General features: G+C 46.4%; 3 protein-coding genes across 9 annotated transcripts; 1 reads left to right on the plus strand and 2 right to left on the minus strand.

Annotated features, from left to right (window-relative positions):
• Positions 1-135: 135 nt before the first annotated feature.
• Positions 136-9024, minus strand: rpgrb (retinitis pigmentosa GTPase regulator b). Of its 4 annotated transcripts, none has more exons than XM_057025959.1 (17): positions 8845-9024; positions 7939-8064; positions 7762-7854; positions 7364-7426; positions 7128-7286; positions 6886-7035; positions 6646-6804; positions 6414-6569; positions 6203-6327; positions 5923-6114; positions 5618-5798; positions 5417-5511; positions 5279-5338; positions 1554-1691; positions 1422-1476; positions 1218-1333; positions 136-1133 (listed from the first exon to the last, which is right to left on the minus strand). In XM_057025959.1, the coding sequence occupies exons 1-17, from the start codon at positions 8873-8875 to the stop codon at positions 915-917; spliced, it is 2118 nt and encodes a 705-aa protein (XP_056881939.1). In that variant the 5' UTR covers positions 8876-9024; the 3' UTR covers positions 136-914. The 4 variants fall into 4 exon arrangements, 2 of the variants coding, with proteins under 2 accessions (XP_056881939.1, XP_056881938.1); XM_057025958.1 differs by having other exon boundaries at positions 1218-1336; XR_008949532.1 differs by lacking the exon at positions 136-1133 and adding an exon at positions 4869-4884 and having other exon boundaries at positions 1247-1333.
• Positions 9025-9075: 51 nt separating this feature from the next.
• LOC130522045 (tyrosyl-DNA phosphodiesterase 2-like) lies at positions 9076-11145 on the minus strand. Its single transcript, XM_057025974.1, has 6 exons — positions 10886-11145; positions 10677-10818; positions 10208-10302; positions 9999-10117; positions 9756-9926; positions 9076-9516 (listed from the first exon to the last, which is right to left on the minus strand). Exons 1-6 carry the CDS (start codon positions 10911-10913, stop codon positions 9235-9237), a joined length of 837 nt encoding a protein of 278 aa, XP_056881954.1. The 5' UTR covers positions 10914-11145; the 3' UTR covers positions 9076-9234.
• An 8-nt stretch (positions 11146-11153) lies between these two features.
• Positions 11154-21435, plus strand: nhej1 (nonhomologous end-joining factor 1). 4 transcript variants are annotated; one of them, XM_057025972.1, is made up of 9 exons: positions 11154-11362; positions 11940-12090; positions 12520-12730; positions 12803-13024; positions 13190-13328; positions 13402-13460; positions 20681-20846; positions 20964-21076; positions 21160-21435. In XM_057025972.1, exons 3-9 carry the CDS (start codon positions 12545-12547, stop codon positions 21235-21237), a joined length of 963 nt encoding a protein of 320 aa, XP_056881952.1. In that variant the 5' UTR covers positions 11154-11362; positions 11940-12090; positions 12520-12544; the 3' UTR covers positions 21238-21435. The 4 variants fall into 4 exon arrangements, with proteins under 4 accessions (XP_056881952.1, XP_056881950.1, XP_056881953.1 ...); XM_057025970.1 differs by having other exon boundaries at positions 12543-12730; XM_057025973.1 differs by having other exon boundaries at positions 12543-12730; positions 20967-21076.
• Positions 21436-22530: the final 1095 nt, after the last annotated feature.

The raw sequence follows: 22530 nt of genomic DNA on the forward strand, positions 1-22530 counted from the left end.
TTGTCATGGCGCCCCGTTGCTGTCGGGCCGAAACATTCAGAACGTCACTGAAAAAACAAAATTTATGTTGGGAACAATCCGTTCGCCAACATGAAACTATTTGTTTTAAAATGAATACCAGACACTAGACTGGTCTTTAGCTTCGTATCAAAATGTTTTATTTATATCCCAACATTTGACATTAATAGCAATGAGATTATCTGTCAGAATAAAAAGCTGGGAAAACTGATACAAATCACATCAAAAAGTGCAACAGTGCTCACGTCACAATAAATAAGGTAATCTCATCCTCTCTCTCTCTCTCACACACACACACACACACACACACACACACACACACACACACACACACACACACACACACACACACACACACACACACACACACAAGCATCATGGCCAACAAGAAAACAGTTATAGTTCAAAGGTAAAACCCAACCACCGACATGGTTGTACAGGTCATACTGGTGGAGGAGGCTCAGCTGTACATCACTAACCGTGGCTGAGGGAGTTATAAGATGACATCATAATAAGGACAGATAATCAAGCTTCACTTAAAAACCCTCGAACAGTTTAAAAAACAGTCACCGTGAACATAAATGAAGAGATGATCATTTGTACGGGGATGGCTCACAGTGACAGTGAGGTGCGCTCTCAACATCAAACGTGGGACGTGATCTACATAAAAACAGCACCGGCCCCGAAGGGAACTGCTGGTAATGCAAGTGAAGCTTCCCTGAAAACACACGTGTCCCTTCACACATGCGATGAGCATCTGCCTGGCGTCATCGCAGTCAGCAGAGATCCAGTGAAGAGGAGGCAACACACCACTGATTTCAGTGAAGTGACTCCAAGGAAAATGTTCTGTAACACTGAACCGCAGCTTGTGCCCCCCGGGGGTTCTGGTCCCAGGATCACAGGACGCTGCAGGTTCCTGAGCGAGGGCCGCGAACTCCAGGGGACACAGGCTGCTGCGGAGCTCCTTCTTTGTGTTTTTCTGCAGCGCCGCTCCCGGCGACGGGGGGAGGCTCCTCCTGGAGGGACGCGTCCCCTCGGGCGGCCGCCTCCGCCGAGGTTTGGTCCGTGTTGTTCTGCTTGGACCTGTTAAAGGACAGCCGCCTGAAGAGCGACAGCTGATCGGTGGACAGCGATTAGGGCAGCCTTCCAGGGTTTCTTCTCCGATTCTCTACTGTGAAATACCTTTTTAGCTCTCGTACCTTTTTGCCGGCTCCTGATTGGCTGTTGGAGCTGCGCTCTGATTTCCCATTGGCTGGTGTGCTGCCGTCTTTTCCCGTCTCCTCACCGGTTGTTCGAGGCTGCTCAGCTATTTCAGCTGCTGTCGACAAAACATATTTCTGCTTTTCTTCTTTTTTAAATGATTTTGGCTCTTTTACTTTGATAAAAACCTGTTTTGGACAGACCTCCATCACGTTTCTGCTCTCCGTCAGGTTCAGATTCTTTCATCTGGTTGGGTTTCTGGAAAGATCCGATGTTACAGGTTAGCAGGAAGAGCAATAATCAATAAAAGCTCCGAGGACGGCCAATCGACTGACAGGACTCTGGGCTCCTGCTGGCTTCACTTCCAAGGACGTGTCCTCCTCTTCCTCCTCCTCCTCTTCTTCCTCACCATCCGTGTCCTCCTCTTCCTCGGCTTTGTCTTCGTCTCCAGGTGTCAACACATTTGTCAAATCCTGAAAAGAAACAGCGGACTTTAGAGCAGAAGGGAAACAACCTGATCAAAACCACAAAAGAGGAAGGTTTGAAATAAAGGAGAAGGAGACCCTAACCCTAACGAAGGTGGAAACAAACAGGAAACAGCAACAGAACAAACAGACGTTTGGTGGACGGGGAACATTTCAGGTGTTACAGGACAACGGGACGACTGAAAAGACGGAAAACAGAACCCACCTGAGAGAAACCGTCCAATCAACAAGCAGCTTACAAGAGCCCAGTTAGTGGGACTGAACAGAACAGAACAGAACAGAACAGAACAGAACAGAACAGAACAGAACAGAACCATCTGGCAGAGAAATAAGGTTCCTCTACCTCTGTGGTTCCCAGAGTCGAGGTGTTCAAACGACAGAAAAACCACCTTTTTCAAATGCAGCATAAAAAAGAACGTTTTATTCTTTTATGTCAAAGAGCCAAGAGGAGAAAACTGACCTTTGAAACAAAAACAGCAAGAACAGAAATAAAAACACAAACGTCAACAACGTTTGAATGAAACAGGAGAAACATGAACAAATAAATCGCACTGGAGAACAAACAGAAAAGCAGCTCTGGAGGAGCACAAAGTGGGAAAGGCACCGTGAGGGATGGACCCTGATCGGACGGGTCACATGACCCTGATCGGACGGGTCACATGACCCTGATCGGACGGGTCACATGACCCTGATCGGAGGCGTTCAAACCTTCCAGAGGAACCAGTGATGGGCTGACTGGCTCCACTGGGACAGGAATAAACGGCATTTGTCTTATTTCAGGTTGAGGTATTGAGGCAACACGTCACCCCAGAACTCCTTAGGTTCTGCTGCCTGACCTTTGACCCCTGACCTGTGCTGCCGCCCAAGTTTGACAGGACGCTTTTTTTTCTTTATCTCCTCCTCTTCCTCAATGTCACTCTCTTCTTCCTCATCTTCCTCTCTGTCACTCTCTTCTTCCTCTTCCTCGCTCTCACTCTCTTCACCTTCCTCTTCCTCGCTCTCACTCTCTTCTTCCTCATCTTCCTCACTGTCACTCTCATCTCTTCACCTTCCTCTTCCTCACTGTCACTCTCTTCATCCTCCTCTTCCTCACCGTCACTCTCTTCATCTTCCTCACTGTTACTCTCTTCTTCTTCCTCTTCCTCATTCTCTTCTGCATCTTCTTCCTCCTCTACTCTATCAGTTTCTTCTTCTTCATCCTCCTCTTCTTTTTCAGTCTCCTCCTCTTCATTCTCCTCTTCTTTTTCAGTCTCCTCTTCTTCTCCTCTTCTTTTTCAGTCTCCTCCTCTTCATCCTCCTCTTCTTTTTCAGTCTCCTCCTCTTCTTCCTCCTCTTCCTGCACATCAGTTTCTCCATCCTCTTCTTCCTCAGCCTCCTCTTCTTGATTTTGTTCTTCAGATTCCTCCTCTTCCTCTTCGTCCTCTTCACCAGTCTCTTCTTCCTCATCTTTCTGATCCTCTTCTTCACTTTCTTCTTCTTCATTATTTTCACTCTCTTCCTCCTCCTCTTCTTCCTCATTACTCTCTTCTTTTTCAGTGCTGCTCTGCTCTTCCTCATTACTCTCTCTTCTTTTTCAGTGCTGCTCTGCTCTTCCTCATTACTCTCTTCTTCTTTTTCAGTGCTGCTCTGCTCTTCCTCATTACTCTCTTCTTTTTCAGTGCTGCTCTGCTCTTCCTCATTACTCTCTTCTTTTTCAGTGCTGCTCTGCTCTTCCTCAGCTCCCTCTCCCTCTGTCTCACTCTCTGCATCACTTTCTTCAGCATCAGACTTGCTGTCACCCTCTTCCTCTTCACTTAATGAATCTGCCTCTTCTTCCTCACCCTCTTCCTCACTTTCAGAGGCTTTTTTCCTCTCACTCTCATGATCTGACCCTTCCTCACTTTCCTCCACCTCACTTTCCCCCTCCTCTTCTTCTACATCTCTTTCTTTTCTCTCTCCCTTTTTTTCATCTTCACTTTCACTTTCTGCTGTACTGCTTCGCTCCTCCTCCTCTTCTCCTCCTCCTCTTCCCCTTCAGATCTGCTTTCACCTCCCTCCTCATCCTCTACATCAGACTGTGACTCATCTTCTGGATGAAGAGTGTCACTGTCCCCTTCTTTTTCTTCATCGCTTGCTTTATCGGAACTCTGAGTGATATTTTCCTCCTCTTCCTCGCTAACATCTGCACTGGTTTTCTGTTCTTCCTTCTGATCCTCCTTCTCTTCCTCCTCCTCCTCCTCCTCCTCCTCCTCCTCCTCCTCCTCCTCCTCCTCCTCCTCCTCCTGCCCTGTATGCTTTCCTTCTCATCTTCCTCATTGGCCGTGACGGACTCGCTTTTATCCTGACTTCCTTCTGTCTCGCTGGGACTCGCTGGAGGTTGGATGTTGATGCTAACTGCAGATTTGTTGCTAAAACTGGCACCGTGGGCTTCGGATTCTTCACTCTGGGCTCTGAGGACACTCTGGCTGTCCTCAGACGGAGACGAAGACTTGAACAACCTTCCGGACCCTTCATGCATGAGCGCCGCTGCCGCTGCGACAGAAGCAGCTCCGGCCAGCACGCTAACGTTTGTCGTTTCTTGCTTTTCCTCAGGCTGTTTCCTATCTTGCAGCACTCTTTTGTTTTTGTCATTTTTTGACTTTTTAGAAGTGTGGATGATCCTGGGAGCGTCTGGCTGCTTTTCCCTCTCAGTGCTCTTTGTGCTCTCCTCATTCAACGCATCGCTTAGATGAAACCCAGGCGAGTCAGTGGCTTTAGCTGGCGAGCTAAGTCCTGCACTCCTCACAACTATGACCTTGCTTTTAGCACGTTTCTGCTGCACTTGCTTTACTTTTGCAGCCGCAGACTCAGACGCAGCGGCCTCGGGTCTCCTGCCAACCTCTGTCAGCTGCTGTTTCCCTTCGGCTGGCCTGAGCTGCTGCTGAGAATCTGCCTTCTCATCGTTCTCTACGTGAGTTTTGTTTTTCCTGTGGATCCTCTGCAGCTGCTCCACAGCCAGGATCAGGTTCTCTTTGTTCTGGCCGCTGGTTTTTTGCCTCTGAGAGCCGAGGGAACGAGAACTGTGGTGTCTCAAAAGCTCCCTCCCGGCGCTGCCACTCTTGTGAGACGGGGAAGTGGAGGAGAAACTGCTCTGCTTCGGGAGTCTCTCAGTTTTTTGGTTTTCTTTCTGCTCTCTATTGGTCTTACCATTCTTACCCTTCCTCTACCCCCGGCATGAGAAAGCAGGAAGAAGATGAAAGAGAGGCATGCATTAGAGGAGTGAAACATGAAAATGACAGTAGAAAAATCAGAAACACATGACAGAATTATGGGAAATGTTCACAAATCTCCCCAACGTCCTCATCGAGGTGGTGCCTGGGGTCGGGTTTCTCTCACTAGCTCGAATGCTAAATGATGTTGTTGGATTTAGCGGCTGCTTTTAGGTTTTAACACCTGTGGTTAGCAAGGATCAACCTCTCTAGATGAGAGAAGCTTGAGATTTCACAGACAGCGGGAACGACCTCAGAGATCAACCTCACGACGAAGCTTCGTGTAACCAGGAAGAGATTGAGGGGAAAGGTGGGAAATCAGCCTGAGTGCTGTGAGAAATGTCTTACCTTCTGCACTGGAGTCAGTGTCAGTGTTTTCTCAACAGGGTCCAGCTGCATCACGTGTGTCTGTCAGGATGAATTAAAAACTTTGTAAACTTTGCTCAATTCACAGGTGTAATCAGGCCGTCTTCAGTTCTCTCTCACCATGTTGAGGAAATCTGTGGTTTCCCCCAGGCCTTTAACGCTGTCGGCGTCTGTCAGGCTCTCCACAACACTGCCCGGGTCGTCTCCTGCCTGCTCTGACGAAGTAGAAAAAAGGAGGAGGGACAGGTTTCACGCTTTGCCCGTCTATTTTCCTCTTGTACAAACAGATGTGGCACAGGAACGTGGAGGTGAGGTAGGTACCCTGCAGGTTGGAGCCCGTGCTCCCGTGGCGCTCAAGGCCGTTGGGAAGCTTCCTGTGGGTGAGCTCAGACGCTCTGGGCAGGGTGGCGTGGCCGGGGACGGACAGGGGCGGGTGGAGGTAGCCGGGCGTCATGGTGGGTAGTGTGCAGAACATGGCGCCAAACTGGTCCGGGGATCTCTCCTGAAGGAGAAGCCGAGTCATGTGGGCGCCACAGACCTCTTTTTATGGAATAACTGATCTGATTTCAGTCTTTTGATTCTTTGCTAATGATGTAAACGGAGTCAGAGATGAATTCGACACGCACCCTCTCGCGCCTGCGGACCCGTGCGGAGAGGCTCCTGTTCAGCGTGGAAGAATCCAGCGTGCATCCCAGCACCTCCCCGTACGGCTTCTCTAGGACGTATTCAATCACATCGTCTTCCTCCAGCGTCACGTCTCCGCCGTCCCCATCCCTCGGCCGGGCCAGCACCACCATGTGGCAGCCGCCGCACGTAGCCTGAAGAACCAGAGCCAAGCTTCCATTTTAAAAAAAGATAGTCTGCAAAATCTAAATTTAAAATATTCCGCATATGTGAAACACCCACCGCCTGAACGCCATACTTCAGGAACCGCGAGCACACAGTGGGTTTGAACTGGTTGGTGAAGTTTTCCTCTCCCAGTCCCAGTTTACCGTGTCGCCCGTCTCCAAACGTGTACAGCAGTCCGCCATCTTCAACAGACACATTCCACATCTTCAGAGCGCAGCAAACGCAGGCCTTTGAGGACAGGCGGGCTCGTGTTCGCCGCAGTATTTACCCGTGATGACAGCTGTGTGGTTTTCTCCACACGCCACCTGACAGACTCGTCCTTTTTTAAAGTGCTCCACGGGCCTCGGCAGCCGCGACTCGAAGATGAACGTCCCGTGGCCCAGCTGTCCGAACTGACCTAGACCAAAAGTGAACAGCCGCTCCTCTGAAAACAGAGAAACCCAGACCATAAAAGAGAGTCGCAGTCACGTCTGGGATGTTGCCGGGACAACGCCTTCTACCTGTCAGCGCCACCGTGTGTCCGCCGCCACACGCCACCTGCGTCACCGGCTCTTTGATGCTCTTCACCATCTGAGGGACGCGGTGTCGAGGCAGCTGCTCTGTGGTCAGACCCAGTTTTCCGCTGTCACGCTCTCCAAAGGTGTAAAGAGCGCCATCAGCTGTCAGCACAGCCCACAACACACTTTCACCCTCCAGAAAACAATCGAGATAAACCCTGAAATGCTGCCAACAAGCCTCACCCGTCACAAAGGCAGAATGGTAGTAACCACAGGACACCCAGCTGATTGGTCCTCCCACATCGACTTCCTGTGGCGAGGGGGCGTGGCTTTCCTTCGCCAGACCAATCTGACCTTCTGTGTTGTCGCCCCACATGAACAGTTTCCCACTCTCTGGAATAAAATGTGTCCCCATTCTTCATTCATCTATTTCCAATACTGAAAACATGATTCATTAACATTTAATAAAACGGCTGAAACGTCACCTGTGAGGGCAGCAGAGGTGTTTGAACCAGCTGCAAGCATTTTGACCGGTCCGAGCGAATCAAAGGCGTGAATTCTTTGGAAAGTCGTCCTCTCCTCGCAGTCTCCGAGGCCCAGCTGACCCTCACTGTTCCCGCCGCTGGAAAACACTTTTCCCTGAGCTGTGAGATGGGAAACAAAAATCAGCATCCCAGCCTGCGTCAAACCTGCGTCCAGGGCTGCAGATTCCTATTCTGACCAGTGCAGATGAGAGTGTGGTTCCGTCCACAGGCCACCAGGAGAACCTTCTCAGTTTTCAGAGCTGGAGACATAAAAACATGAATTAACAAAGAGTTTAACACAACATTCAGCTGTGTTGGACAGGGTCTGGTTCTGGACAGTTCTCCTGCACCAGCCCTCTCTAGATTAGATCAGATTATGGGTCTTCCAGAACAGGATTATGTTGGGAACTCATGTCTCAGATTCTCCTTTCCCAACTCACCTCTAATCTCCCACATGAAGCAGGATACAGACTAAATAAATGGTGATGCTGATGTTCACAGGATGCTGAGATCAGCTGTGAGTGGCAGCACTTCAGGATGATGCCATCTTTTTCTGGCACTACTTTTAGAAACGGAGAGCTATTTAAAGGCTGACCTTTGACACAAGTAGGCTTGTTCACAGTCCTTTTGGATCCCAGACCCAGCTGACCCCAGTTGTTGCTGCCAAACATGAACAGTCGCCCGTTTTCTGCAAAACGTAATCTCTCTTTAGCAGAAAATCACACCATAGGCAGAAAAGAATGAGAGAAAACACATTTTAAAAATCTGTTACTTGTTATTAAGGCGGTATGCTCGTCACCACAGGCTATTTTTAACGGAATGTCATTTTTTAGCCAGAATTTGCTGGGGATGTTGTCAGCAAATTTGCTCTTTCCAAAAGTGAAAACAGCTCCAGTTTCTGTTGAAAAAACAAGAAAAAGCAAACGGTCAACGACCTTTACAAATTTGACCATTAAATACAATCATCAGACTATCAATCACTTAATTAAAAATGGTCACGATAACATAAAAATCTATAAACTGAGTATATTTGGGGGCGGAAAGAAAGAAAAGTCCAGCCACCAAAAAATATACAAAATACATTTTTAAAAAGTGAAACTTTCATATTTGACACATTGTAAGCATTTCTGTAAGATGGTGATGATTAAATCAATGTTCATGAGCTGCAAGAGGGGGTAAAAGCAACAAGTATTACAAGTAAAAGTTGAATATAGCATCACAAATAAATTTGTTTTGAATGAATTACAATTTGGCTTAATCCATAGTTTGCAGCTGACAAATTCATTCAATAAAGAACTGCAGCAGAAACAGAAAACTTAGCTGAAATTATTAATAAGATGCTTCAAATACCGTGATATTATTTTCAAAATTTGCCTCACACGGCTTCGACTGAACTATAAAATATTACGTTTCCAAATACAAAGCGAATCTAAAATATTTACACGAAAACAGAATTGAGATAAGAAAATAAACCACCCCTGAGACGGGAAATTAAAATTTAGAGAAAAATGTCAGCGCGACGGGGAAGTCGTTACTTAAATAAAATTTCGTTTAGCTAACAAGCTAAAGACGCTAAAATAAACTCCCGGTTCCTCTAATTTGCTTCGAAAAGCAACATTCAGATGAACAGTTATTCATTCCGAAAGCATGAAAAGTGTAACTAGATGTCTCTATACACCTGGAATCTCGTCTTCAGCCTCCCCTGCCATCTCTGCGGGACTTTAATCCGCTTTGCTGCGGTGTCGGGGGCGTGCTGCTGCCCCTCTTCTTTTCGAGTCTGACAACCCGGATGTAAACAAAACGTCTCCTAGGTTACGACGGCGATCACGTGATTGTTAAAGAGACACGCGCGCTCTTCGACAGAAACGGCTGCTTTTGGAATCGCCAAATAAAGAAAAACAAAAACAAACTTACTTTAGTGTTTATTCATACATTTTTGGACAATTGCATTCTTGTAAATAAAGATTGATTGATTGATTGATTGATTGATTGAGCCAATGGGATTTAAACTATCCTTTAATTTAGTGTTTAAGGTTTTGAGGCTCCGGGCTTTTTTTGTTATGCACTTCTACTCAGTGCTGAACTTGCAGTAGATCCCCCAGTGATCACTGATGTAGCGTTTACACTCCAACTTCTCCAGTCCTAACAGAGCCATGCTATCAGGTTTCAACTGAGGGATGCCATCTTTAGCAGACTGCCTCAGGTAGAGACGGTCAAAGCGGATACGACAGATGAAATCCACATCCTTATTGGTGTTGGTCAGAGTGTCCCATGTGTAGTGACAATCTTCCGGCTCTCCCAGCTGTTCCCAGACATCACGTATACAGATTGGAAGGCCCACGCGTGCTACCTGAACAGATAAAAGTTGTCATGTAATTAAATATTACAGCATGATCACCAATGCCTGATTATACAAGCAAACAAACTGTTACGGTATTATAAACAAGGCAGGAATTTTCCAATTCCAAAAACAGACAAACATACTTTTTTTTCATCCAAATCTAATTCTAATAAAACTCTAATCCGTGACGGTCTTCCTTCATGACGACTTGATGTTGAAGTGAGCGGACCAGGTGATCTAAAACAAACCTCTGCATCTCTCAGGTTAGTGTCTCCTCCAAACAGGATGTTGACATCATCAGGCACCTCAGTCATCTTCTTCAGAAGCAGCTGTAGCTGTCGCATCCGCTCTCCCGCATGGGGTTTGCCGCTCTCCAAATGGGAAGTCATCAGACAGAGTTTCTGGCCTTTGAACAGCACCTGAGTATACATTAGAGATTTCTGGTTTTGCAGTGATTAAAAGAATCTTGAGTCTCGTGTCTGTGAACAAACCTTAGCAACAAGAAGGTTCCTCGCCATTCTCGTGGTTGGAAAGGCGATGATCTTCCAGTCCAGCAATGTTATGCGAGATTTCTTAAGCAACATCGCTGTATAGTAACCTTCTTTTCCACCTGATCAGCATGAGCAAAAAAATTAATGAGGCGCATGAGAAAGAAAGAACAAATTCAAGCAGAAGTCTCCTCCATCTGTCTTTTATCCACCTTCAATAAAGGTGTAGGCGGTTGACAGTCGGTTCTTCAGGAAGCGGCAATAAGGTGGGACGAGCTCCTGAAGTAACACCACATCAGCAGAGTATCTGTACAACAGTAAACCAAGTTTAACAAGCCATAATAATCATGCTGGATCACAAGGGACCTGTAGTAAAAATGACAGAAATGTCTTAATTGCTCAGTGAAACAAAACACCGGACTTACATTTTAATGTTATGAACAAGGTCTGACTATACGTATCATATTTCGTTAATTAAACTACATAGGACAGAGTTATTCAAGCACATTGGACCTTTAACGCTCGCTATTCCTATTAAAATAGCTGTGATGATGATGATCGTAGTAGTAGTAGTTATTATGAAGTAATAAGGGTATTTTAACCCTCTGTGAATGCGCTACGGTAAAATGTGAATACTGTGTGTTTTCATGGTCACAAGCATGTTGGTTGTGATCAACTTACGACGTTAAACATGAGCAGAGACCTCTCGCTCTTTCAGGCTGTTTCTCTCCGTCAAGCCCATCAATGTTCCAGCTGATTAGGGACAGTTTGGACGGCGTGTCTGTTTCTCCTTCGTCATCCTCCCTGCCAACGTCCCTCTGTGCTGTTTTGTCGGGAATCATTGTTACATTATTGAATCGTAATGGGATTTACCCGTTACTCTGACTCACTTGTCTCAGCACCGCGGTCTTGCGCCATGAAAATCCCAGACGAGACCCCGATGTGTGCATAGAAAGAAAAGAAGAGACCTCTGGAAATAATCCACCTCTCTCAACTCATTCCTCGAATCATTCCTGGAGTGTAATTCAATCCAGTTTCGTTTTCTCAGCAAATCACATGACATGGTCGATAATACCGTAAATTCCGGACTATAAGGAACGTCTTCAAGAGAAGAAACTCAGTCCAGTTGACAAAAGTAGGTAGGTAGGTAGGTGGGTAGGTAGGTAGGTAGGTAGGTAGGTAGGTAGGTGGGTAGGTAGGTAGGTAGGTGGGTAGGTAGGTGGGTAGGTAGGTAGGAAGAGCGCGCAGGCTTGAATATTTTTTTTGAGCGGAACCTTTTTGAAATCCTCTGTTTCACATCGGCGTTAGACTCGTTGCTCTGCGACAGGAAGTGTACATTTCTTTGGCGTAAACGCTGGCATTTTAAGGTATTATTTTTCTTTTCTTTGTGATATTTATAAACAAATTATAATGTATCCGTTTTTATACTAAATAAAAAAAACAGCGACCGATGCGGTTTCATTGCTGCACATTTACAGAAACACAAATTTTCTTTCTTGCCGAGTACTGTTTTGAATTGAGTCAAAGGCGGACAAATCTCCTTTTTCACCAATTACGGGAATAAAATTTTAAAAAAGAACCTTTCTCATCACGCGACATAAATCCTTTTATACGGAATGAAAGTTAAAATGTGTAGCATTTGAAATGGAGTTTTGTGTGACTTTGCCGTTGCGTTTTATTTAGCTTGAACTTGTGAGTCAATGATGATATACTCCTCTAATACCAATGTTATTTTGTGATTGTCGGTGTTTTTATATTATTTATGTCATGGTGGTCTTCTTAAGACCAACAAGGAAAGCGTTGTCAATGTTCACGGGGCCAAATTGACTTTAAATTGGAAATGGAGACTGCTGCTTTCTTTCGCAGTGGCCAGTTTGATAACTTTGCTATTTCCAAATTGTTAGAAGAGGAGAAGAGAAACACCTTGTTTTATTTCTGGAACAGCCTCATTACGGATCAGCAGAGAGGAGCCGGGGCAACCCGCAGGAGCTGTGGCTGCGGTTTCTCTCCTGCAGGGCGGTGATTATGTGGCTGGGGAGGGTGCCTGCAGGGCCCATCATCTAAGTCCAGGCTTTTAGAGGTGCATTCCTCAGAGGTGAGTGATGAGAGAAAATAGAAAATGTTCAAGGAGAATTTCACAACGCATCAAACCAGTTTGATTTCTTCACTCATGTCGAGTATAAAGTTTTGAGTCCCTCTGGAGATGTGGTATGGACATTGCAGAAAATAAAAATCAGCATTTGCATTAAAAGCCTCCTGAGTCAACATACTTCATTACCCATGATCCTTAGCAGCTGATACTGGGGGTTAAGGAGGCAATGTGATTTTACATTTGCAAGTACCGCTGTATAATCTTTGTTCTTTTAAATGTTGGCCTTTGAAATATTTGTATATATTTATCCAGTCAATTCTACTATTGATTTTTTTCCATTTATGATTTGTTAGATTTTTTTTTTAGAATTTCACAAAACATCTGTTTCATTTTTAAATCAAAAATATTTCTGTTTTTCCTGTCACGTGTCAGTGAAGAATTTTGTTTCCATGCAGCGATGGAGGCTGGTGAGGCTGCGTCTGAAGTCCTGCTGCAGCTTCCCTGGCTTCCCATGAACATTAGCGGCTGCCAGCTGCTCACCAAAAGCTGGTTTGGTGAAACCACGTACCACCTCCTGCTGACTGACACCCACTGTGTGTGGGAGGAGCGAGCAGGTTCACTGGACATCCAGAAGAGGGCGCAGGTGTAAAGGATTAGCTGGAATCAAATCAAAGATCAGCGCTTTTTGTTGCTAAATTAACTCTCTCTCTCTCAGGAACTCAACAGACGTTTGCGAGCACCCGTCGAAGCCTTCTTCACCCACCTGTGTCAGGTGGCACGGCCCTGTCTGTCAGGAAGTGACAGTCAATCTGATGGTGGCGCCCAGATTTCTCTGATACGGCAGGATGACGGCGACCTGAGAGTGAAACTAAAGAGTGAACTGGCAGGACTGCCTTTCTATTGGGAGTTTCACTGCAGCCTTTCACCCGTCACTGTGGTACGATCCACATTCCACAAGTTTATGACCAAGATACACAACACAGCTAAAATTTCTAAATTTTTGGCATTATTACTCTGCAGTTATTCTAAGGTTACATCAAAGAGTTTATTGATTTGAGTGGAAAAACCTTGATGCAGTGACTATGAAAGGTTTTGTTTTCAGGCATGTGCTCAGCTGGTGCGCCCACTGCTGGCCATGAACCACCTGCTGCAGCGGCAGGTGATGGACCTGGAAGACCTGCTGGTGAGGAAGGATGCTGAGATCCAGGACTACAAAGAGAACGGAGCCTCACTCAGCAGAGGTACACACACATGCACACGGTTATGTGTCAATTTTCATCACGAGTTTTTGACGAATGTGAGTATTTGCAACAGAGCGGCTGCAGACAAGTGTGTTTGAGGAACAGACCTTCAGGAATGACTTCATGGCAAAGGTGAGGGATCATCACACACACACACACACACACACACACACACACACCACAGCTCTCTCAGCTCTTTGCTGAGGCCGTCTCTCCACCTGACAAATGATTCACCGAAACACGCTTCCTGGAGATGACGGGTGGAACTTTTCTGTGTGTGGATGTGTGTTTACTGCGTTAATGTGTGGAATTTCTCACCTGTGACTCCTTCGTCACCCCTCTCCCCTCAACTCTTTCTGTGAGTGTGAGAGTCTGATTGATCGACTCTGCATTTCAGATCAACCTGTGGAATTTTCTGGTGGTGTCTGCGGACTCCTGCCCAGACTGTATTCACCTCTGGCTCATTTCACTTGCTTGACTTGTTAAATTAAAGTCTCATTTTTGCAGTTAATTGTAAACAAAGAGGAACATTATCTATGAAAAACGTAATCAAAGCAACAAGGCACTTATATGTTTATTTAGGTTGTCAACTGTATCAAAGTGAGAAAACAAGTGTGATTTTAATGCCTTTTTAATGTGTCAACTAGTTTAAAAGAAAAAAATCACATCATTTTTCTCCATATTGATTGATCTTGATATTTATCACAATATATATATTTTCCTGATGTGGCCAGCTAGGAAGCATTCTGATTGAATAAACTTGATTAATTGAAACTTAACAACAAAATGTATTAACATAAAATATAATTTACATTATTTGACTTTGTAAGCAACATATTTAAAAAACTGAAAAAGCACTTGTAATATAATAACTGTGAGGTGCGTTGAATATTAGTGATTCACTTGATTCTTTGTTTGAATTCCGATTCGTGAACTCACGATCCTGAATCGAGATCGCCAAGCCCGAACTAAGAGTAGTCGGACGGGACAACACGGGACGGAGTCTGTCTTCAGGTGCTGGGAACAGTCTCAGGGCATGTCCTTAATAATCCTGAAAAGTTCCCTCAAGGCCGGTCACACTGCGCTATCACATTGTTGGCCTGGGAATCAGACAGACTGTCAGACACCAAAGCGTAAATTGTTGCGCTGTGTCGATCAAAATCTTACTCGTGGCAAATTCCACCGGGCTGAGACGAGGCCACCTCCAGACTAAAGTCCGGACTGAAATAAAACACGTCTGGGAAGAATGTTTCCGGGACTCTTCAATAGAATCGCACACACTGGGACAGGGGTGTGTGGGTGTGTGCGTGTGCGCGCAGGCATTTGTCGTGTGCTTGCAGTATTTATCTACCAGGCTATGGCCTTTGCATGCCTGTGTGTGTGCTTGTTTGCACTTGTGTTGTGCCTCCCTCGGCTCCCGTCTCTATGGGAACAGGCCCAGGTCTTTATGCTGTCCTGGATGTAAAGCTGGTTCGTGTAGCATCTCGACTCTCTACTTGAGGTAAACTTCAAGTCCAGGTCAACCTGTTACATTTCTGGAATGGAGAATGGGAAGAGGTCAGGGTGAGGATTAAATCCTCCGTACTGAGGTCGTGGTTCCCAGCTGGAATACAGCCACTCTGAAGGTTCTTGTCCTGGAGTTGAGGAGGTAAAATGTGACCCTAAAGTGGGGTCACACACCGTCAGTTGGTTCACTCCATCGTTGTTGTTCCCTGAGCGTTGAGTGAGGAACCACTCAGAATAGAGCTGCTGGTCCTCCGGACCGAGAAGAGCCGGCGGAGGTGACCAGAACACACAGGAGGGATTACTGATTCACCCCGAAGATGTTTTCCTGGTGATGAGACGATGGTCTGTCTGGTACACTAATGAGCACCAAGTCAATCAGGAGGTCACAAGCAGGACTCTTGAAAAACAAACAAAAAGTTGTCTTACTCCAACCCCAACAGGACAGCTAAAGTGTGTGTAAACACGTTAGTCCGATGAATATTGGAGTCCGTCTTATCCAGTTAAGATACCCAGATAATGCGATTGGAAATCGATTTTCTCCGTCATGTATACGTCTTAACGCCACGCACATGCCCGTGCTCCACAGTGGCCACACTGGCATATGACCCTGCAATAAAAACATCTCTCAACATCAACATGACCACAGAGGATAGCGTGCATGTTGTCTGCACAATAAGTCATTCTTACATTATGTACATTATATACATGATGGGGGAAAAAAGTAAGATTATCCATCTTACTGTTGTTCGAAATGCTGGTCTGCTGCCTGAATCCGGTTGTTTTGTATCTGATACCATATGTCAACCAGAAATTGGGTCGTATTAACCCGCTGGAACTATACCTATCGCCACCTAGTGTCGAGGAGGACATGTCCTCATCAGTTATCTGATTTTCTCCGTTGCATCTGAACCGGGAGAACGAACAAACAAAGACAAGATGCTGAGTTTTGAGCATAGCTCGATTAAGCTGTGCGTGCAAAAGTTCTGAGTGTTGACACGCTGCTCTTGCACCCTCCTGCTGTGCTGCCCTTTCTGTCTGCACCCCAGGGGTTTTTGGGATGCAGATATGTGGTTGTCAGTCAAACATGTTCTGCAGTGTTGATGAGAAACGATCATGGCGCTTTCCACTGGCTCCATGTCACTTGCTGTAGCTCCGGGAGGCTATAAAACAAGCTGGAAATCCCTTCAGCATTCACCTTTAGAATTGTCCACATCATCGGGCAGACCAGGCTGCAGGTACAACACTGCCAGTGTGTGTCCTCCAGCACCACACAGATTCACTCTTTCACTTTATGTCCTTAACTTCTCAGTTTTACAGTTATTTATGTTAACAGTTCCAACTGAGAAATGTCCATAAAATCCTCCATCACGGCTCTTTTCCCACTTGTCCGTGTGTGTTGGTGTTGCACGCCTCGGAATGCTCTCGTGCATGAGCGTCCAGCAGCAGCGTCACTCTTGACAGATCGGAATTGAATTGTCACCGTTAAGTAACGGTGCCGCTTCCTGGGACGGCGGCTTCCATGTGACCGCGCGGCAGTGCAACAACATGACAATTAGTGGCCACCGCTGACCGAAACGCCGCGCTTGAGTGCAGAGCCGTATAATGAACCAAAATGTTGCCTCGCTGGGTTGATGGCTTCCAAATTTGGAAGTCTCTCCTATTATTACCCAAATTTTAGTCGCACCACATGAATTCCATCCTGGCAGAGCAGAAGGAGTCAAATACTAATATCTGTTCAAGCAGATACCCAGAGCTAAGTGCAGGGTAGGAAACATCGGCGGATTCCAAAATACACACTTTGACTCTCAGCGGCCAAACGGGTCTCCAAGGTTGAAGCCTGAGTGCAGGTCTTAATTTAGTCCTGGGTCTCGATCCTGTAATTGGGTGGAGTCCAGGTCGATCTAAATGATATCCCATCGTGCTTCTTTCATCTCGGAAAACATCGCATGCGAATTTGCAACCTTACCAACCTTAGCTCGGGGGACGGGTCAACGTTTGCCCTTTATTCTGTGCTTTAATGACACAGTGCCACCAGAAGGCGCCATTTTGTCTGAAACATCAAACATTCTAATTGTCTTTTTTTGGCATTTAATCTCGCTGCTGTGTCCTTATTGAACTTCACCTGCCAGGAGATGTGCATAGATTGATTGTAGGCTCGAGCGTTTCGACGATATCTGACCAGAAGCCCTCCCAAGATTAAAGAGAGCGAACTTGTGTGGTTGCGTTTTCATCTTATTGTTGAGCATCGGATCTGCTAACATGACATGGGCAAAATGTGAGGAAGCTTCTAAAGTGCGTGTCAAAAACAGTTTAGCTCCTAACTCTTGTCAATGTTCTGTTCAGGTTTTATTGTGAAGCTCTTATCGGTTTATGACAGAAAATGGGGGAATTAGCGATGGTGGCCTCCCTTCTTGCTGGTAAATGATTGACTGTTGCTCTGGTAAACAGCGGCGAGCAGCTCTTTATCTCACATACCTAAGGAATTCAGGGCCTGGGTGCTGAGAAGGTGAGGCTTGGAGGTGGAACGTGATATTGAACTCTAAATTTTGAGCCTCCTTGGTCGTGTTAAATAACACGTGTGGAGCTGGTTTAGTTTACTGACGTTTTTGCCGGTGAAACGGAAAGTAAACAACTCTTGGAATGGTTCCAGGGACCTCGTTAATGGTAGCTCCTCCCCCTCCTGTGCCATCTGTCAGTTGCACACAGTTTCCACAGGGTTGTCCCTGCTCCGCCTCTGTAATTAAGGCCTCTGTGGCCTGGCTGCTCCCCCTCTTCAGCTGCCCGGCCGCCGTGCCGAACCCCAGACTGGACGGGCCAAGTGCGGCGTCCCGCAAAGACATCACCAGCCTGTGATCGACATGAGAGCAGAGCGCTCGGGACGCCAGCTGCGGCTCTTTGACGGCACGTGAACGCTGCAGACGAAACATTCCTTCCTACCTAGCGGCCTTGCAACTGAGCTGAAGCCAGCGCGGTCCCCGCAGCAGTCCCACTTTTCCCCTCGTACGCGCACCAGTCGCTCTACACCCCCAATCTGCCACCCGACATCTATTTATATTTTCATTTTTTGGTGAGAAAAACATGTGAAGGTCGGCGTTGAATCATTCTCGCCGCTGAAGTTACCACTCGGAGAGGACAAATATGCCGTCGGGCCAATAAATGTAGACACAACACAACGGTGTGCGCGGCCAGCTGTAGCGTTTAGAAAAGCAGCCTTCTGGCTCCAGCTGAGGCTCCGTTCCTACAAGAACCTGCAGAAGAACAGGAGTCAGGGCTCAGGAGGATGTCATGCGGTTTCGTGTCACGTGGTCACATTGAACCCTCTTTCTTCTCCTCGGTGTCTCGGCGTTATTCGTGGGCTGTGAGCAGCTAAAAATACTGTTTGACTCTTTTGTTATTCAGCCGTCTTTGAACTCTGGTTGACACACATGTCCTGCTCTAGCATTGGCAGAGACATGAGAAAGTCACAAAATTGTTAATATTTAATCCTCGCTGGCATTTGATCCACATTACTGTAATGTTTCGAGAAAGCAGCCCAAAACAATAAACCTTTGGCCTCCATACCGACGTCCTGAAGCCATTCAGAGGGCTTTTCTGGCAGACTTGCCATGGAAACCATTCATTTGTGAACGCACGCGTCGCATGGCAATCAAATTAGAGTGTCACAGTGATCTTTTTATGCTCTAGTCAAACCCTGACAGCACACTTCCAACTCCAGCATTCCTCTGTGATTCTCTGGAGTGTGACACAGGACAGCCTGATGATTGGTGGACAGGTAATTATCACCTGTATTCAGGGCTGTCCAGAGGAGGATCCCTTCCTCTTCCTGACCTCCCACAGGTTGTTAATTCCCGAGGACTTGACCTGGAGCCCCGCCCACCCCGGGGCTTCTTGTGCGGATAGCCTCGCTCTTGGATTCAGGATGGGAAACTGAGGTCACGGCGAGGGAGAGCGAGGTCGAGAGCAAACACTAGGTCGGTGGCAGATATGAGGAGGGGGGGGTGAGACTCTTTGGCACCAGAAGCCCCACCCCCACCCCTCCCATCAGCAGCAGCAGCCCATCCAAAAAAAAAAAAGAGTTGTTTACCTGCTAATAATAGAGAAACACCAACAACTTTCCCCTTTCTCTCATCACCTTCCACACACACTGAGCTTTGCTGTGGGGCCTGAGGTTTGGGGGCGTGGCCACCAGGAGGGCCCTCCCCCTCCTCCTGTGCTGCTGTAGGACTTTGTTCTTTCGCAGCGTTCTGGAGGATCTTTCCAGAGAACGACTCAGCTCGACGCAACAAGCGAAAGGTTATTGACCTTCTGCAGTCGCCTTGTTATTCCCCGTCTCTGGCGTTCCTCTCTGGGCAGCAGCACATAGCCGTCGCCTCATCACCGGGCTCATACCCCGCGGCCATTTCTGTACCTTTCCTAAAATACAGACCATTACGGAAGCTCTGCTCTGACAACCTGGATAAAAATACACATCAACGTTAAAACCCTCAACATGCATTCTGTATCAAGCACGTGAAAGAGGGTTTGTTCACCAAAACACTGGATTTGATGGGATTATTTTAGGCTCTCTGAGCAGGAGGTAAAGTCAATGATGGAAAAGTCCAATGACAACGTAGCACATGGAGTCAAATCCTGCTCGGCATCCGCCCTCCAGAACTTGTCTGTGTAAACACGACGCCACACGGAGGGGGACCCACCTCCATATTCCCCCAAATGTCCCACTTGTGATTTGATTGTCAGGGGAACATTGTGTCACGTGACGACCCCAAGTTGTCGCTCCGTTTCTTTCCTGGTTGAATGTCAGAAACGTTAGGTTGATGCTAGAACTTTAGCCGGAGCGAACAAATTCAAATCAAATGATCAGGCATCATTATGAGATGAGGGAGGGGGGTAGGAAACGAGAGAATAAGGTGAGCTTTCTGCTGCTGTCTCTCGCCCTCCGCACATTGGTTTCTCTGTGCCCAAAGCAGAACTAAGCCTCACCAGAGATTTGCATTTATTTTTACGATATTTGAACAAACAAATAACAAAAATAAATCAATGGGAAACCTCGAAACCCGACCACAGTGTGTTTAGGAGCCCCTCTGCTCTGACAGCGAGCGGGAGACCACCAATTTCTCCTGGTCAATATTTGAGGAGCTAATTTGGAGAGTTTGTCCTCTCCGTCGGTGGAAGAAAAGAAGGATTTAGTGAACGGCCAGTGTTTTTCTATGCAGCGGCCGTGCGTTTGCATAATGTCGCAGGAGTTTACACGCGCCCTTATCTGTCAGGCCTGTGGTTGAGTCTGTGTGTGTGTGTGGTGTGTGTGTGTGTGGGTGTGGTGTGTGTGTGTGTTGCAGTTGTTCTGGCTCGCGCTCCACCTGTGGTCAGCTGTGCCAATAATGCCGCTTTGATTTGAGGCTTATCGTGGCTCCGACGCACCCAGCATAACACCTCGGACCTGTGACTCCGACAGCAGGGCCATAACACTCTGAGTGATTGATTGATTGGCTTTAGCTCAATCGGGGATTGGTGGCTGAAAGGCACTGGGTTCAGATTTCATCCCTTCAGTCATTTAGTTAGGTCTCAAAAATGGAAAAGTGGCTGATTTTCAGGTGTTTGAAAGAATTTGTGACTGACAGAAAAACCGATGGGGAAAATGTAAATATTAGTCTTGATAAATATATGAATATATTGATAACCCCACCAAATCAGAGTCAGATTTCTCTATGTTAATGTAAAAGATTTAGTTAAAATGTCTTTCTCCACTCTCAGGAGTCAGCATCATCTTTTTTGGGGGGTTTCTTGTGATTTCTGATTGTTCAGTCAGGATATTGATCCAACTGTCCTGTTCTTCCTCTCCTACTCAGACTCTTCCTCTGCTGAGCTCGGACCAGCAGCTGGTTCTGAACTTCCACGCCGACCTGCAGAACCTGTACGCGGCCGTCGTCCAACACAGCAACGCTCGAAGAAGGAAACGCAAATTGTCGGAAGAGGAGCGGCCGGCCGCCGAAGACGCGGACGTCTCGCCTCAAGGTCTGTTTGGATTCGGAGTCTGGAAAACATCCTGTGGTGTTTCGCAGCTTCACAACACGACAGGTTCAAAAAGATTTCTTCTTCCTCCGTTTTTTTGTAAATGCCGTCTGTATGTAGCAGTCGCAGAAGGTGTGACCACCACTGGGACAGGTGAGGACAAACAGCAAAGACAGAGCGCGCAGGCGGACGCCGAGGAATCAAAGATGGCCGACAGAGCCCCCACGAAACAGGTGCGATAGATGGACTCTGTCAGAAAATGAAGGTTTCATGGAAAAATCCCTCCTTTTTATCAGCTTCTCTCTGTCCCCTGCAGGTTCCCCTGCTCCCGTCTGACCCTGCCGAGCGAGCGTCCTCCAAACCAAAGAAGAAGAAGGTTGGACTGTTCAGATGAGGGTGCCCTTTAAGATCCTGGCTCCACTTCAGTGGGCATCTTATTGATTCCTTTAGATTGAAGCTGTAATCATATTTTAAAATGTAAATTCTACATCGAGACTTTTATTTTTTGTTTTTAAAGGGGTGACGGAAATAAAAACCGTTAAATTACACTTTGATGTCTTGTAGTCGCATGAATAAAATCAGAAAAAAAGCAGATTCTGTGTCAGCTGCTCCTCTTTGAAGTTCAGAGGGATGAACGAGCGGAGCGATAATGAGCCGACGGCTGGTTTCAGAGCTCGGCGAGATGTTGACTCAAGGTGTTGCAGCATCCCGGGAATGCTATTGAAGATAGAGTCGAGAAGTCGCTGTTTGCCTCCAGAGTTTCTGTGTGACAACCCTTCCTGAAAATGGGGTCATGTGATCAGCTCTCAGTGGTTGTGTGGATCACCTGTGTACCCTTGATTCTAAACCCATCAAACTTCCTTTTTTGGGGGGGGAGAACATTCATTGTTGTAAAGGTTGGTTTGTCAGGTCATATCAGTACACATCCAGAACACTTTCGTTTGGCATCATTCTCCTGAGAATCACCTGTACAGTATATTTTATAATGGAAAATAAAGTCAAATTCTCATTTTTTCTTTATCAGGAAGAATTTTGTTTATGTCAAATCCTGATATGTAATTCGCAAATCCTTCCGTTAAAGATTTACAACACTTTAAACAGCATTTATTCTTCCCAGACAGATCAGCACTGTTTCACACAGCAGTTCCTCAGAACTAATTTTTCTTCCTTTTTAACTTTCATGTCCTGTTTTAATGGTTCAGATTCTAAATCTCAAATTCAAATCGGCTTTTGTTTTGCAGAAAAATATTTCAAACGTGTGATTTTAAAAGTTAAACCTCTGATGTTTATGTCCCCCCAGGCTGTGCTGCTGCCTTTATGTCCTATCACTCACGTCTGCTGTTATCAGTTTGCAGCGTGTAAAAACTGTCAATATCAATGCGTGAGAATCCAGAAAGTGTCCCAGATTTTAGGTGTGCATTTATTTAACACATGTTCACGGAACAAACAGAAATTCCTGAACGTTGCTTTAAAAATCCTGCAGTACAAACAGATAAACATCCTCGATTTCGATTGTGTTGTGGCATTGTGTTGTCAGGTTGGTGTCATGTGACCTCACTGTCTTTAATGATAATAATGGCCCTGTTTATGGTGAAGAGTGCAGATTATTTTGATGCTTCGCTGTGACTCTGATGTAACTAAACCGCAATAATCGCAGTAAAACTTCAGTAATGTCACTTAAGATCCA

This window comes from Takifugu flavidus, chromosome 3 (genome assembly GCF_003711565.1).
Source record: "Takifugu flavidus isolate HTHZ2018 chromosome 3, ASM371156v2, whole genome shotgun sequence".
Lineage (NCBI taxonomy): Eukaryota > Metazoa > Chordata > Actinopteri > Tetraodontiformes > Tetraodontidae > Takifugu > Takifugu flavidus.

Bases quoted from the DNA above. Each gene is read 5' to 3' on its own strand.
- rpgrb (XM_057025958.1), bottom strand. From the start codon at position 8,875: ATGGCAGGGGAGGCTGAAGACGAGATTCCAG. The intron at 6,328-6,413 runs GTAAATACTGCG...TGTCTGTTGAAG, and splicing joins CCACACAGCTGTCATCACGG to ATGGCGGACTGCTGTACACG. The intron at 5,799-5,922 runs GTGCGTGTCGAA...CTTCTCCTTCAG, and splicing joins GGGTCCGCAGGCGCGAGAGG to GAGAGATCCCCGGACCAGTT.
- nhej1 (XM_057025972.1), top strand. From the start codon at position 12,545: ATGGAGGCTGGTGAGGCTGCGTCTGAAGTCCTGCTGCAGCTTCCCTGG. The intron at 12,731-12,802 runs GTGTAAAGGATT...TCTCTCTCTCAG, and splicing joins ACATCCAGAAGAGGGCGCAG to GAACTCAACAGACGTTTGCG. The intron at 21,077-21,159 runs GTGCGATAGATG...TGTCCCCTGCAG, and splicing joins ACAGAGCCCCCACGAAACAG to GTTCCCCTGCTCCCGTCTGA.
- LOC130522045 (XM_057025974.1), bottom strand. From the start codon at position 10,913: ATGGCGCAAGACCGCGGTGCTGAGACAA. The intron at 10,303-10,676 runs GTAAGTTGATCA...ACTGTTGTACAG, and splicing joins CTCTGCTCATGTTTAACGTC to ATACTCTGCTGATGTGGTGT. The intron at 9,927-9,998 runs GTTTGTTCACAG...ATGTATACTCAG, and splicing joins GGAACCTTCTTGTTGCTAAG to GTGCTGTTCAAAGGCCAGAA.